This window comes from Diospyros lotus, chromosome 14 (assembly GCF_014633365.1).
Source record: "Diospyros lotus cultivar Yz01 chromosome 14, ASM1463336v1, whole genome shotgun sequence".
NCBI lineage: Eukaryota > Viridiplantae > Streptophyta > Magnoliopsida > Ericales > Ebenaceae > Diospyros > Diospyros lotus.
In genome coordinates, this window is record NC_068351.1 from 5181412 (window position 1) to 5197798 (window position 16387).

At 37.6% G+C, this 16387-nt stretch overlaps 2 protein-coding genes across 4 annotated transcripts; both read left to right on the forward strand.

Annotated features, from left to right (window-relative positions):
* Window positions 1-673: 673 nt before the first annotated feature.
* On the forward strand, window positions 674-10485 carry LOC127789533 (kinesin-like protein KIN-5C). 3 transcript variants are annotated; one of them, XM_052318421.1, is made up of 23 exons: window positions 674-885; window positions 1035-1164; window positions 2041-2199; window positions 2385-2734; window positions 2819-2957; window positions 3393-3490; window positions 3594-3750; window positions 4588-4657; window positions 4781-4857; window positions 5200-5253; window positions 5356-5436; window positions 5513-5624; window positions 5821-5907; window positions 5992-6167; window positions 6273-6434; window positions 6558-6665; window positions 6968-7126; window positions 7201-7278; window positions 7365-7570; window positions 7843-7944; window positions 8291-8400; window positions 9449-9600; window positions 9882-10485. In XM_052318421.1, the coding sequence occupies exons 1-23, from the start codon at window positions 827-829 to the stop codon at window positions 10077-10079; spliced, it is 3024 nt and encodes a 1007-aa protein (XP_052174381.1). In that variant the 5' UTR covers window positions 674-826; the 3' UTR covers window positions 10080-10485. The 3 variants fall into 3 exon arrangements, with proteins under 3 accessions (XP_052174381.1, XP_052174380.1, XP_052174382.1); XM_052318420.1 differs by having other exon boundaries at window positions 677-885; window positions 7195-7278; window positions 9882-10484; XM_052318422.1 differs by lacking the exons at window positions 674-885; window positions 1035-1164 and having other exon boundaries at window positions 2060-2199; window positions 2284-2734; window positions 7195-7278.
* Window positions 10486-12106: 1621 nt separating this feature from the next.
* On the forward strand, window positions 12107-15131 carry LOC127789689 (pentatricopeptide repeat-containing protein At2g33760-like). Its single transcript, XM_052318639.1, has 2 exons — window positions 12107-14195; window positions 14376-15131. The coding sequence occupies exon 1, from the start codon at window positions 12272-12274 to the stop codon at window positions 14174-14176; it is 1905 nt and encodes a 634-aa protein (XP_052174599.1). The 5' UTR covers window positions 12107-12271; the 3' UTR covers window positions 14177-14195; window positions 14376-15131.
* The last annotated feature ends 1256 nt before the right edge of the window (window positions 15132-16387 follow it).

Sequence of the window (16387 nt, forward strand, 5' to 3'; positions counted from 1 at the left end):
GTCTCTAGAACACCTTCTTTTCATATTTTAGTTTTTAATTTTAAGTATATTTTTATTTTGTATTTTTAAATTACTAAAAATACATTTTTTTATCTATAACGTTTTATGTTTTTTGTTATAAATTTTAAACTTGTTTATAATAAAAATAGTCAAAATGACTATTTATTATTTTTTTATTTTTAAAATATGTTTTTAAAATTATAAAAATAAATACGTTTTAACTATCTTAAAAAATTAAAAATAATAAAAAAAACAACAAAACTTTATTTTTTCTCATCCCGATATTCTTTCGGTAATCCGGTCGGACTCTTTAGACTTTTCCAGTTGCAAATATTAGCCCGTGCAACGTATTATGTTATTAACAACGGAACATAACGTGGAAATGCCAAGTAGGCACATAAATGCGCAATTACAGTTTCAACCCTATCACTCCAAAATGAAATGAGCACCGGCACGATCTCAAAGGACCTAAAAAGCAAAGCACAAAAAACAAAGGCCAAATAATTTTAAGATGAAAATTGACTTTTGAAGATACGAAATAAAGTAAGAATTAAACTAAGTTTCAGGGGTATTTTAGTACATTTACAGCAAATTGTATCTCAAGGCAACAGACCGTCAGATCTACAATTGTGAGATATTAGCCGTCGGATCAAAGCAGCGAGGAGCCGGCTCCGAAATTTCAAATCTCGTCCCCATCCCGCTCACATTTCACAATCTACACTCAACGGAGAATCAAAATCGAGAGAGGCTTTGGATACAGAGGCTGCAACAATACAGCACACTTCTTTCCAATTTTCCATCTCCTCTCTCCCATTGCCCTCCGAAGATGTCTGGTCGCCACGAGAAAGAGAAAGGCGTCAATGTTCAGGTCCTCCTTCGTTGCAGGTACAGATCTTCGAACATAAGACGGTGCTCTGTGTGATACGGGCGGGGATTGGGGTTTTTACCAATCTAATAATCCTTTTGTGGTTTCATGATTTTGTATTTGCGTTGGAATGTGAGTTTCTGTAACTTGCGATATGTGTTGGTTGCAGGCCATTTAGCGAAGAAGAGTTGCGGAATAATGCGCCGCAAGTGGTGACCTGCAATGAGTACCAGAGAGAGGTCGCAGTTTCTCAGAATATTGCCGGGAAGGTCATCGATAGGATTTTCATATTCGACAAGGTATTTAACATGAGAAGGAGATTTAAACTTGATTTAGCTGGTTGGGTGCGTGTAGGCTCTAGGGTAAATTATAGCTAGACTAGCACCGGTAATTGATTTGATAGGGTTTTGTTGTAGGAGCTCAATTTGTTTTTGGTTTGCTGTTTGGTTGCCGGGACTTGGTGACGGGCTAGATCCATTAGATTACTACTGACCCTTCGCAAATCGAGAGAACAGCTTCATAAACTGAGAGGATAACTCACTGCTTTTTTGATTTGCAACGATAGACATATTTTTCAAGTGTTTTAGAACTCAAAGAGCAGCTATAAGCTGGCAGCATAGGGAAGATGTTGACCCAAGGATGTAATATATTGAGTATCAATTTCAAGCCAAACTCAATTGTGAGTTGTGTTTTTGCAGCCCATTCCAGGGATTTAGCTTTGGAAGTTTATGCTTCAACATTGAGATGCTTTGTCTTAAATTTGACTTGGAACTGCTACTTAGTTTATCAGTATGCTTTTTGCATTGTATTTCTAGAGAAAAATGAGATCAGAGTTCAAAGAGTTAATATTTTTGCATTGTATTTCAGCTATTATTTGTAACTTGTTTTCAATCTTTGGTTTCACATAATTTTGAATTAACATGCATGAATAAAAGGAGTGGTATTTATGATCACATGGAGAAGAAAAATCGAAAAATATTTTCATCCTCATTTAGTGCTTTCTTCACAGCAATTTGCTGTTTTGTATTAATGTAAATTTTTTTCTGTAAATTTGTACTAATATAATTTACCAAGCGAGCATAGACAATATTATTCTGAGAAATTTGCTCTGTCTTGACATGGCCAAGTTATAAATCATATTGTTATACACTAAGTTTAGTTTATTGTATATGTAGGTTTTTGGTCCTTCAGCTCAGCAAAGAGATCTGTATGATCAAGCAATTATTCCAATCGTTAATGAAGTTTTGGAGGGTTTCAACTGTACCATTTTTGCCTATGGACAAACAGGTACAGGAAAAACTTACACAATGGAAGGAGAATGTAAGAGGTCAAAGGTAATGTTTAAGTTGTTTAGTTCAAGTTAAAAATTGATTTATATTTATTTCCAAGTTTGATTTTTTGTCTATTTTATGCGACAGAGTGGACCTAATGGAGAGTTGCCTCCAGAGGCTGGTGTCCAAGTTAAAAGTTGATTTATATTTATTTCCAAGTTTTATTTTTTGTCTTTTTTATGCGACAGAGTGGACCTAATGGAGAGTTGCCTCCAGAGGCTGGTGTCATACCTAGAGCTGTAAAGCAAATATTTGACACGCTGGAGAGTCAGAATGCAGAGTACAGTGTCAAAGTTACTTTCTTGGAATTGTATAATGAGGAGATCACTGACTTGCTTGCCCCTGAAGAGATGTCTAGAGTTGCTTTGGAGGAGAAGCAGAAAAAACAGTTGCCCCTGATGGAAGATGGTAAAGGTGGTGTTCTTGTAAGAGGATTAGAGGAGGAAATTGTAACAAGTGCTAGTGAGATTTTTACTCTACTTGAAAGGGGGTCTGCAAAGCGTCGCACTGCAGAAACTCTATTAAATAAACAATCAAGGTCATAGTTGTTTTAATTGTTCCCTTTGTTGTCATGGAGTCAACACCTTGTTCACTATATGACATTTTCTTTTTGTTTTTTCAGTCGTTCACATTCCCTTTTTTCCATAACAATCCACATCAAGGAAGCAACCCCAGAAGGGGAAGAGCTTATCAAATGCGGCAAGCTGAACTTGGTTGATTTGGCTGGTTCAGAAAATATTTCTCGTTCTGGTGCTAGGGAGGTATTTCTGCAATTTCATCCGCCGTCAAAAGTTGAGAAGGACATTTGGTATTTCTGATTGAAAAGTATGAAGTACATACAAAAAGGCACTGGCATAAATGCTTGAACATTGTGCGACGAGAATAAGGCCAAAATATCTAGAAACAAAAACAGCTAACCCATTTTGGTGTTTAAATTAGGTTCTGCATCTTTATTTTTGAGTTCGTGAACGCCAGTTAGCCAGTGGAATAGCCCACTGTTGGGTGATACAGGTGTTATGCCCTTCCAGCAGCCTAGGGTTGGGGCATGTGAAACCCTATTCTATGACCTCGATTTAATGCTGAAAATAGGAAAAAAATCTTAATTTTCCAGTTATTTTTTTTCTTGTTTAAACGTATTTGTCATTTATATTTATGGGGACGTTTTGCTTAAATAATTGAGATTTTGTATTTCCAAGGGTCGTGCAAGAGAAGCCGGAGAGATAAACAAAAGTTTGCTAACTCTTGGACGAGTTATTAGTGCTCTTGTGGAGCATCTTGGGCATGTCCCTTACAGGTTATTTATTTTACACTTCTCAAGTTCTCTTGCTGATTTATTTGTAATTTTCATTTTTTTCTCACTTCTACATTTCTAACTACGATTATAAATTGGTATTCAGGGATAGCAAGCTCACACGTCTTCTCCGTGATTCCCTGGGTGGAAGAACAAAAACATGCATTATTGCTACAGTATCACCGGCTGTCCATTGCCTGGAGGAGACTTTGAGTACATTGGATTATGCACACAGGGCAAAGAACATCAAGAATAGGCCTGAGGTTGAAATTGGCACATAATTTTCTCCTCCAGCTTTAGAGCATATTTCCTCTCATTCCCCTCTTCCCCCTGTTATTTCATGGAGCTCCCTACCTGATTATATGACAATTTTATTTTCTATGTATATCTGTGTTTCCGTACTCAGTATAACGTATCAAATAACCATGCAAATTATCAAGCTTCAGAAAAAAAAGATAAGACAACTCCATCATACTTCAATTGGTATGTCATAACTCATTTTCTGATTTTGGATGTTACTTGGTTTCCAATTGTGCACATATGTGTTTGCTCATTGAAACAAAACGGTTTATATACTTCAAAGTCAGTGCATCCTATTACTTGTAGCCTCTAGGTATTGGTATTAAAATTGCAATTTTTTAAACTACTTTAATGGTATCAAGTACAAGCATTATCTCTGAGTTGGAATGCATTAAACAATTTTATACCATTTTGTTAGTTGGATTAAGATTATTTTAAAGGGAAAATACATTACTTTATATTTTTATCTGTAAGTAGAAAATTGTTAGAGGTTTGTGCCATATTGCAAGTAGTCCAGGAATTATCTTAGTGGAAGCAAGTTCAAACTTCTTGAATCATGTTGCCAGTGATTCTGTAATATCTTCTTCTAATTGTTCTAATATCATGCGTGAGCAGTTTATGAAAAAGTTTGCCTGGGTAGGTCCAAAATGTATATGGCCTTTCTTGTAGGCAATTTTTGTATTTGCTATTTATCTTAATGGTCTTAATGTTTTGGTGCTTCTTTTTTGGCCTTCTAAAATAATTTTGCCCTTTTGTCTTAAGGCTCAATTTGTACTATTTTTTCCTTTTATATTGTGTAGGTCAACCAGAAAATGATGAAATCAACTCTTATAAAAGATCTTTATGGTGAAATTGATCGACTCAAAGCTGGTACAGAACTTGACTTTTTGAATTCCTGTAGTTGGTGAACAGATAATTCTAGCTGCAATTGACTTTTCCAGGAATATATTTTTTAGGGATTTTTTAGTGGTTTATTGACTTCTTATCATCCAGAGGTATATGCTGCACGGGAAAAAAATGGTGTCTATATACCAAAGGAACGATACCATCAAGAAGAGACAGAAAGGAAGGTACTGCATGTCACCTTTCTTCTTGTATTTTTCCCAGTGTTTCTGCAGAGCTATGATATGTCTTACAAATTACTTTAATATTTATAGTGAACACTAATCACCTTGAGAATGCGACTCAGGCTTTTTGTGGTCAATAAGACTAGTGCTGTTGCCTGTATGAATGTTTGGCATAAATTTCTGTGATAAGAAACATGGCTCTTTCTGGTTGCAAGGGTTGAATGCACCTTGGATTAATAGACATTCTGGATATTTGTTTCCATAGTTGTTTTGTAGTGGTTCTCTCAGAAATGGTATTCCTATAACAGTCATTTCTTAATAATTATATTCTTTCTTCATGTGTAGGCAATGGCTGATCAGATTGAACAAATGGGAGTCACAATAGAAACCCATCAGAAGGTCAGTATAATTCAGACTAAATTTGACGTGCCATAGAGTTTCTTCTGTTGTCCAATTGTGTGATTTTTGTTTTACTTGACGTACTTCTGTTTTCCATGTCAGCAACTTGAGGAGTTGCAAGGTAAATACGATGTTCAGGTTCAAAAGTGCTCTGATTTAAGTATGAAACTGGACACCACCCAGGCAAGTAATATCATATTTGGTTATGTCTGGATTTGAATTGTTTCTAGGGCTGAGCTTGTAATTCAAAATTTTGCAGAAAAACTTGAATCAAACAAACAAAATGTTGTCCAGCACTGAAGATGAGTTAAGAAGATGCCAGTATGCCCTTAAGGAGCGTGATTTTATTATCTCTGAACAGAAGAAAGCAGGTACCTTTATGCTATGTTCTGGAACTGCCTTTTTTGGAATGACAGGAAAATAAAATGTTTATGTGCGTGTAAAAACTTATGTTTTTCATTTTATCATTATTATTTTTAATACTGTTAAATATCTTAGTTCAAATGGAGGTTGTGTGTTGAAATTTCATTGCTTGCTCTGTCTCAATTTTTTGAAAATTTGGAACAGAAAATGCCTTGGCTCATCAAGCATGTGTTTTGCAATCTGATTTGGAGAAATCTCTGCAGGATAATGCTTCCCTATATATGAAAATTGGTATGTGTATCAGTTAATCCCTATTGGAGTACTGGCTCCTGAATATATTTCTGACTGGTGCTTGTCTGATGTGATTGTTTGTAGCAAGGGAAGACAAACTGAATGTTAATAACAGATCAATTGTGAACAATTTTCAAACTGAGCTTGTGCAGCAACTGGGTTCTCTGTGTAATACAGTAACAATATCAATTTCTCGGCAGAATGAACACCTCCACGGCATTGAGAAACTCTGTCATTCTTTTCTGGAAACTCAAAACAAGGTAATGCTGAAACTTTGGCAGATCTCTCGATCTCTCTCCCCCCCCCCTCCCTTAAAAAAAAAAAAATCCTGCTCACATGTGGATGCTTGCAAAAATTCCTTACAGGCTATCACTGATTTAAAGAAAAAAATGACTGCCTCAAGGGCAATGTATATCTCTCACATTGAAGCCATGCAAAATGTGGTTCGTTTGCACAACGCAAACTCTAATGCTGGTCTAGAAGAGATTTCAGCATCAATTTCTTCTAATGTGCATTCAATTGAACAGGTAGGTAGCAGTAACTTCAATTTTCTTGCCTTTTAGTTTTATTTATTTATTTGCTTCTTTGTAATCCTCACATTATTGTATAGATAGTAAACTAGCATATTTGTTTGGTTTTTCTGCAATCAGTTTTTAGCTGCTGAAGCTGTTGAAGCAAATTCTATATTTGATGATCTTCGAGGCATTTTATCAACTCATCAAGGAGAAATGGCACATTTTACAAGAGAACTTCGTCAGGTTTGACTTAACCCTACATTTTAATCTGGAAAGTATTTACATCATGATTGTAACGATACAAATTCTAAGATGTAGCATGCAGTATGAGATCTGGTTACTTATGAACTTCCATAGTTCTTTAGGTCCATGCATTGGTTGGTTGATGAATTGTTCTAAAATGAAATTTCAAGGTTCTTCACTATTTTCTGCATTTTTGTATTGGTTATTGATTTTATTCAGCTGCATATCTTACTGTTATTTAAAACTTGAACAGTCTTTATCTTTTTCTTTCCTAGCACTCTTCATCATTTACAATTGTGCAGAGGTTTAATGTCAGTGTCGAGCACTCAAAAAAAATCTCAGAGTTCACTCATGGATTTCTCCATGAACTTATTGAAGAGTTAGGAAAGCTCCAGAGTCATGCAACGCAAAGTGATGAAATTCAGAGGACAAGTATTGCAGAATTTCAGAAGGCTTATGAGGTACATATTTAGAATTTTAGTTATAGAGTTAAAATGAGTGCATTGACATTTAAGCTCTACATGTGCAGGAGCAGTCAAAGTCAGATGCTGAGAAGCTTATTGCTGATGTGACCAATTTAGTCTCTCATCACATTCGTCGTCAAAAGGAATTGGTTTGTTTACTGTCTCTTCTTGTTTCGGTTTTACTCATTGCTTGTCAATTCTCCTTCTTAGGAAGGACCAATGCACATCCTGGCAGGTGGATGCACGGCTTGTTGGTTTGAAAGAAACCGTTATTGGAAACAAAACATTTTTGGACGAGCATGTCTCGTCAATGAAGGGTATCACAACAGATGCGAAAAGAAAATGGCAGGAATTCTCCATGCAAGCAGATAATGATGCACAAGACAGTGCTGATTTCTCTGCTGCCAAACATTGCCGCATGGAGTTACTTCTCCAGCAATGGTAAGAAATTTTCCATTACATTGTTCTTTGACCTGATTCTATTGGGTCTATACTGCTTGGATCTTGGCCTTCCCTCATGTTTCTTTTGGTTGGCTTCTTTGCCCTTGTTTCCTCTCTCTCTCTCTCTGTCTGTCTCTGTCTCTCTCTCTCTCTTACACACACACGCACATGCACATTTTCCCTGTGGTTAGCGAGTAGTGAAGTCTGCAATTATTGCCGTTTTGCTGTTTTTCTTAGTACTCCTGTTGTTTATTTCAACCTGTTTTCTTCAGTGTAAACACTGTTGAAACGGCTTCCCAGCACTGGAAAAGGACACATGAGTCGGTAAATGAAAGAGGCAGTCAACATGTCTCAACAATGATGGCCCTTGTCAGGTCAGTTAACAGTTTTTTAATTGAACACCCCCCTCAAGATATTTTTTCTTTTTTGCAATAAACAGAAGAATGTAAAAATGCCATTATTTTATGGCTTTGAATATTTGTGGCTCTCCCTGGTGTAATGGCTAACTTTGACAGAACTGTTCCTGGCTTTAAGATGACCTTTTATAGGAGAAAATATAATATTTTCCCAGTTATAAACTATGGAATTATTTTTGGGTGTATTATGGCACAAAACAAAAACTGTTTTTTTATGCCTATACACTAAACAGTATTTCCCTGAATTTTTAAATTCCAAGCTGTCACATGGGTTCCAAATTGAGTCAATTCTGCATTGTGACAGGAATGTGTCTGATACTAATGTGCAACATGATTCTGAGATTGCTTCTGCAACGGCTGCTGCTGAAGACGATGTGGCAAGGAATTGTGAAGATCTCATTCAGCATTGTGATAGTGAGTGTCTATATCTTGTGCAGTTTGAATGCTGCAGTTAATGTTTTAACTCTTTTCAATTGTTTCAAACAGATCCTGTTATTTTATGAATGAACCTGAAGTTTGGATTTTGACTAATTTCGCATGAGTAGGTTTAAATTCCATGAGTTGCTAATACAACTGAACACTTACTTTAACGAGTAATGTGCCCATATGCCCTTGTGTAGATAGGATTTAAATTATCATAAAAGTTTTTGATGAATTGCACCTTTTACACTTGTTTAAACCCTACCCTTATTAGTTTTGTTCCTTTTTTTGTTTAAATTTGATTTTTAATTGTTTTTTGAAGAATTGAATTCTAGCTGGTCAGCCTTATAGGCTGCCTAAGACGATTACAAGAACTTATTAGCAAAACCTCTGGTTGGTCTTAGGGTTGCATGTCGGCATGTGATTATGTACCTAAGCATGCCTTTACATGGCTTGTTGGATGTGTGAAGTAGCTACTTTTCAATCTTCAGTTGAATCTATTTATGAAGAGTTGTATTGACCAGAGCATGCTGTATTTTCTCATTGCTATTATATAGTGCAGAGAAGATAGTATTATATTTTTGATGGTTAAGGTAATATATACTTTCCAGCAGTTTGCAGCCTATACGACGAGTATCAAATACTGGATTATGTTTACAAGAGAAACAATGTCACATCTGTAAAGTTTTTCTATCATGTTCTAGCCCTACCTGTTTGTAACAATGGAAATGGCCTCCCTTTTGGGATATGGTTGCATATGCTCGACTCTCATCAGTTCCTAGCAGGGGCAGGAGCTTAACGCATGTTTATACTCTTTTTCAGTGATTACCACCACTAGAAATCATCAAGTAAATATTTTTTCCATATTTAATATAATCCTTCCAACACTCATTTTCAAAGTATTACCTTTGCCAACATACTCCATTTACATGCATATCTCTTTGCATTTTCCAATAAACTTGAGTTTTATTATGCAGAAGGCAATTAATGAATAGTAATTGTTGTTTCTATATGTAACATTTTATTTTGGAACTGTTTTCAGTTGTATCAGGACAAGAGCGTGGATGTGTAACTGGTATTTTAGCAGAAGTCAAGGATCATGGAGATACTATTGGAGTTCTTCGTGAAGATCACTCGGTCCAACTTGCTTCTATTGAACAAAAAGCAGCGGATACCTTTGGGCAGAAATATATGGTATGCTTATCTTATTACCAGTAATTGAAGATTGTCTTCCTTGAGGGATGTATGTTTGGCTTTCCCCACTTCTTGTTAGTCTATTTGTGAACCACAAAAGATGACAACCAGAATATGAATGCTGATATTATTTTATGAGAAGAAGAAAAAAGCTTCCTGATCATTCTGCAAATATAACACATCACCTAAACTCATCAGGGTTTCAGGATGTTAATGCCTTGGCTGTTTGCATAATCAAAAGTGGTTTGATTTATTTGCTGATTGCTTTAAATGATGCCCAGGATTATGAGCCAACAGGTACAACACCAATTAGAAGTGAGCTGGACATTCCAAGTAAGGGGACTATTGAATCTCTTCGAACCATGCCAATCGAGGCGCTTCTAGAGGAATTTCGAGAAAACCATTCATATGAATCATTTGAAGTAAAAGAACAAAAGCCTTGTGTCATACCACGGTCACCCCTGGCTCAACTCAATTGATAGAAACGAGTTTTATGGTCAGATCAGCACATGAGATTTGTTTTGTATTTGTATTTTCATGTATATTGTTTATTATTGTATTTGAAAAACACAAAAAAGCATGGCTCGGTCTCATGGGCTTCTAATATTTCTGGATACTTCATAGTGCAGAAATGTAACATGTCAGGGAGCCTGAATAATCCCTTGGGATTTTTAAATGGTAGGTGGATCAAGGTGTAAAATGAGGGAAGCTTCAAATTATTCCTCCAAAGTTGTTCAACTACTAGGAGGATTTATGTTTTCTTGAAGCATTTGTTATGTAATGCAAGAACATTTTTGATTAACCCTAAAGATCACACTTCCTTCAGTATCTATAGCTCTGGCCTTGGCATCATTTCCTTTGTCTAAACTATTACTTCTTGCAACTTTATGAGGAATGTTGGAACTTAATTTTACCTTGAATGTTAGTCCTTGTGCCGTGCCAGATTTTGTGTGAGATGCATGTGAGTAGTGGTAATCTTGTTTGAATGCATATTTTTGGTTGATATGCATATATATATATATATATATACACACACTATATTCATCCTGTTTTGGTGTGCGTCTGACAGAATTGTGGAAAGTGACATTGTGTTTGGGGTTGTATTTTGTCTGATGTTATCTCAACTCAATTGTGGGAAGTGACGTTGTGTCTGGGGTTTATATTTTGGTTATGACAGTGAACTTTCACAGCAACATTTTCAAGAAGGGCCATAAACGGGCAGTCGGCTTGAACTGTAGCGTGGGGACGTGTTTTGCTGTTAGGGAATGTGTATTTAATTGAGTAAACAAGATATTATAAATAATCCCTAGGTTTAAAATTAGAATCAAATTCAATATTCATCTAGTATTCAATATTTACAAAAAAAAAAAAAAAAAGAATCCTTAAATTTAAAATTTTGTCATTTTTTTTTATTCTAGATAGAGATGTCAAACGGGCCGGCCCGGCCCGCCACCAAGTGGCCCGCGGGCCAAGCGGGCTGGGCCAAATCGGCTTGCTTAAAAATGGGCCAGCAGATTATTGGCCCTAGCCCGGCCCGCCACGGGCCAAACGGGCCTGCCTAATTTTTTTTGTTTTGTTTTGTTTGATACCATAATTTTTGGAGGGCGAGAGCAAGAGGCGCGGGCTAGGGCGAGGGGCGTGGGCGAGGGCGAGGGCGAGACAGGGGCGCGGGCAAGGGCGAGGGCGACCTAGGGGCGCGGGCGAGGGCGAGGATGACAGAGGGCGAGACGAGGGTGAGGGCGAGGGCGAGGGCGATAGAGGGCGAGGATGACAAAGGGCGAGACGAAGGTGAGGGCGAGGGCGAGGCAGAGGGTTAGGGCGAGGGCGAGAGGCGAGGCTGAGGGTGGGGGGTTTTGTGGGCGATTAACAGGCCAAGCGGGCCAGCCCGGCCCGCCACCATTTGGCCCGCCGGGCCAAATCGGCCCGGCCTTAAATGGGCCAGCAAACTGCTAGCCCTAGCCAGGTCCCGGGCCGGGCCCCAACGGGCCAGCCCGTCGGGCCGGGCCCATTTTGCCATCTCTAATTCTAGAGATTATTTTAACCTTTTTTTAGCTACTCTCTTCACTGTAATTAACAAATATTATCATTTTTTTAGAGTATTTATTTTATTTTCCTTATTTTACCATTCACATTCAAGCTTCTTCTCCCTTCAAAATTTGAGCTCGTTTTCCTTCTATTGTTAAACAAGTTTCACCTCACTTTTTAGTGATTTCGTTATTTAATTTTAATCGTGAATAATTTTTATATTTTATTAATCTTACTTTCATTTATCTCATGTGTTATGGATGTGTCAAACTTAAGATTTTATTTTTATGCTATACTGTGTAAATATTTAGAATACCATAAAGGAGAGAATAATCTCAATATTTAATTAAAAATTGATAATAAAGTCATCTTTGTGATTCCATGCATTTTTTTTTTTTTATATTTAGGCCAAGGACAATAAAGGGTTATTTATATGGAGTAGATAGATAACGTAATTTCTCAAAATTATTAGAATAAGTTCTCCAGCTAGGTTAAGAGGATATTGGATTCCCCTTTGAAAATGGTATGGTATCCTTCCCTACACCCGCCAGCCATTGCAGTCTAGATCTGGCGCCTTCCTAGTTCCTAGTAGACAATTTTCTGTACCGCCACAACGCAGTGTCTATAGACATTGGTCTCAGGTTTCATGTTTAGATCCAGTCACCGTAACTTTCTCGTCTATAACTATGAAGTTCATCGACTCTTCTCAGCTTCTGCTGCTGCATACATGGTGGATTCCGCAACTCAAGCTCAAAGTCCCCATCGAACTTTATCAAATACCAATGACATTGTAGGAGAAACATCACTTCCCGAATTTTTACCCTCTTTAGACCCAAAACACTACATTTCTGGACTGCCCAATTGTAAAAATCTTGTGCAAATCAGACAAGTTCACGCCCAAATCACTGTCAATGGAATGCTCCATATTCTTGCTGTTGCAAACAAGCTTCTTTATATATATGCTCAGCATAAAGCTTTGGCCGATGCTTTTGCCTTGTTTAGTGGCATGATGGATAGGGACCCAGTTTCTTGGAGTGTAATGGTCGGTGGATTTGCTAAAGCTGGCGATTATGATAACTGTTTTAGGGCATTTAGAGATTATATTCGATCTGGGGAGCGCCCTGATAACTACACCTTGCCATTTGTGATTAGGGCTTGCAGGGATACAATGGGCCTACAGATGGGGAAACTGATTCATCACATTGTTTGCAAATTTGGGTTGCACTCAGATTCTTTCGTGGTGGCTGCGCTGGTGGACATGTATGCGAAATGCCAGGCTATTGAAGATGCCCAGCAGCTGTTTGATAGAATGCCTAAAAGGGACCTAGTGACTTGGACTGTCATGATTGGTGCATTTGCCGAGTGCGGGAATCCTTCTGAGTCTTTGGTCTTGTTTGACAGGATGAGAGAGGAAGATGTTGTGCCTGATAAGGTTGCCATGGTGACTGTTGTCAATGCTTGTGCAAAAATAGGGGCTTTGCATAAGGCTAGACTTATTCATGAGTATATATGGGGGAGGAATTTTTCATTGGATGTCATATTGGGTACAGCGATGATGGATATGTATGCTAAGTGCGGTAGCCTTGATACTGCTAGGGAGATCTTCGACAGGATGAGAGAAAAGAATGTTATCACTTGGAGTGCAATGATCGCGGCTTATGGGTATCATGGAAAAGGCCGTGAAGCTCTTGACTTGTTCCCTTTGATGTTAAGAAGTGGGGTATTGCCAAATAGGATCACCTTTGTATCTTTGTTGTATGCTTGTAGTCATGCAGGTTTGGTTGAGGAGGGTCTTCGGATTTTCAATATGATGCAGGAAGATTATTCCGTGAGACGGGATGTGAAACACTATACTTGTATGGTTGATCTCTTGGGCCGTGCTGGGAGACTGGACAAGGCCTTGAATTTGATCGAGGATATGAGTGTAGACAAAGATGGGGGCTTGTGGGGTGCATTGCTTGGGGCGTGTAGGATTCATAATGATATAAAGCTGGCAGAAAAGGCGGCAAAGTCTCTACTTGAACTACAGCCACGAAACCCAGGGCACTATGTGTTGCTTTCAAATATTTATGCCAAAGCAGGTAGGTGGGGAGATGTGGCATTGATTAGGAAACAAATGACAAACACAAGATTAAAGAAGATTCATGGTTGGACTTGGATTGAGGTGGATAACAAGATCCATCAATTTGGTGTAGGAGACCGGACTCATGCCCGGTCAAAAGAGATATATAACATGCTGAAAGAGTTGGGCAAAACATTGGAGTTGGCTGGTTATGTCCCTGATACAAATTTTGTTTTGCATGATGTGGATGAGGAACTTAAGCTAGACATTTTATACACTCATAGCGAGAAGTTGGCAATTGCGTTTGGCCTTATCAGCACTGCTGAGGGAACCCCTATTAGGATTACCAAGAATCTGAGAGTTTGTGGTGACTGTCATACATTTAGTAAATTTGTATCTTCCATTACACATAGGTTGATTATTGTTCGTGATGCAAATCGGTTTCACCACTTTAAGGAAGGCAGTTGCTCTTGTGGCGATTACTGGTGATTTGACTTTTTCTGCTCAGGTGAGGGGAGGTCTCCTCTGTTCTTTGTTTCTGGGATCTTGCATTCTTTGACAAAAACAACTGTGGAGTACTGTTAAAATGAATTTATAAAATAAAATCCTTATAACTAATTTGTAGTTTACATTAGCAACCCAAAGGAAAATATAAATAGACCTCATGGGATTAATTCTGTCTACACAGTACGAAGATTTCTCAAGGAATTGAACAACTTGAACCGACAAACTTTGATGAGGAAGATGTCATATGATGGCGGTACCCATTACTGCTTTTTTTGAAGCTATGAAGAACGCATGTTTGAATGGATTTGTATATGAACGAAAACTGCGCACTGATGCTACAAGGTCTGAACAAGTGTGGGTGAGTTCCCAGCCACCAGAGGCCAGATTGTTTCATATTCACAGCTTGCTGGCTTTGTTTAATCCTCCTCTCAGCTACCCTAAGTCGAGTGAGCTCCTCCATCTCACCGGGTCCCTTGAAAGAGGTTTTCCGAGTTGAGTAATAGACTTCTATATTCAGACAGGACAACAATGGAACGGGTTTGGCACTCTCCCTTTGGCAGTGTGAATTCTGGAACTGTATTAATGTTCCTATTGTTGCTTTGTTACTGCCATTATTGATGATATCCTTGCAAAGTCATTCAAAATTGATGTCTCAATGTCCTTCACATTGGTTCTTGTTCTGCTCAAATACCTCTCTTGCGGAGCATCTTGTTGCTTTAGTAATCTGAATAAAAGGGATTTAAAGGATGAGCCTGGTGTTCTCCTAGCTAAACCAGGTTGTAATATGCTTTCTGTCTTTAGGAGGATTGATTGCCCGCATAGCTGTAGAAAAGATTGTCATTCATTTGATGTTTGTAGATTTGTCAAGCTCGGTTCTCCTCATGTATGTACATATATTTGTGGGAACACATACATTTCTGATTAAAAATTGGTCCCTAGCTACAATGTTCAATTTGGACTGGGGGTGGATCCAGTCAAGTGAGATGGGTTGGACTGGGCAAAATTGAAGGTGGATTGGACTAAATTAAGGGTGGACTATTACTAAAAAATTAACAAATTTATATTATAAAAAAAAATTTCTTGTGGGCTGCCCTAGGCTAAAACTCAGGGCAGCTCACTAGTAAATTCGCCCCTGCCCCTGATTTGGACAGTCAGTAGAAAGATTATGTTTTCTAACAAATTTCCTGCTGTATGACACTGATATCAACCAACGGCTAATGGTTCAAAAATTGAGATACCTTGCATGATTGAGAACTGTATTTCAAACATTTCATTCTTTAATTTTGGCCAAACGCCACAAACAAAGTGTTTTTATTAATTTTTTTTGGCTTCAAAATGCATGACCAAACAAGTTTTTTAAATTTTAGCCAAACACCACCAAAAACTCAGTACTTCTATTTTGAAAAAAAAAAATTCTGACTTCTCAATACACAATAAGACAAGATTTTTTAATTTTTGCTAAAAATATTTGTACTTCTCATTGCACCACCAAACAAATCTTACATTTGTTGAACGTGTTCAATAGAGCCCACATATTGCGACAAAAATAGCATATCCTTGACTCTCTTTTAATCCGTCCATCGACATCATGATTCTTTGTAACTGAGATTTGCCACAAAATTTAATCTGCAGCCTCTCCACAGCATATATAATCATGAAAGATCACCTACATTTTCCTATGGACTTTGACATCTTTCACGCACACGCACATGGCGCGCACATATATAATAAATTAAGTTATTTTAAGTCATAAATGATTCGACTATGATAAGTTATAATTCGTATTAATAGATCATGAGTTCAATTTCTTATTTTACGTAACGAGTCAAAGTCTCCAATTACGATTTATCTCTTTTGTCAAAATCAAGGACACGACCAAAAGAAAATTGCCTATTTTAATCTGCAGCCTCTCCACAGCATATATAATCATGAAAGATCACCTACTTTTTCCTATGGACTTTTAACATCTTCATTATGATCACCCAAACTGCGCGTGCACACACACACACGTATGTAACAAGTTTCAGTTATATTGGTTTCTTTTATGATTTTGATCTCATTGGAAGCTGTTTGATTTTGGAAAGTTGGAGAAATTTAGTGGCAGACAGAGAGAGTGCGTGGACATTTCTTTGTCTCAAGAACCTAAGAAAGCGGATCACAAATAAATCCTATCTGTTTAGCATTGTTAATCTT

Bases quoted from the DNA above. Each gene is read 5' to 3' on its own strand.
- LOC127789533 (XM_052318420.1), top strand. From the start codon at position 827: ATGTCTGGTCGCCACGAGAAAGAGAAAGGCGTCAATGTTCAGGTCCTC. The intron at 3,751-4,587 runs GTTGAAATTGGC...TATATTGTGTAG, and splicing joins ACATCAAGAATAGGCCTGAG to GTCAACCAGAAAATGATGAA. The intron at 7,945-8,290 runs GTCAGTTAACAG...GCATTGTGACAG, and splicing joins ACAATGATGGCCCTTGTCAG to GAATGTGTCTGATACTAATG.
- LOC127789689 (XM_052318639.1), top strand. From the start codon at position 12,272: ATGTTTAGATCCAGTCACCGTAACTTTCTCGTCTATAACTATGAAGTT.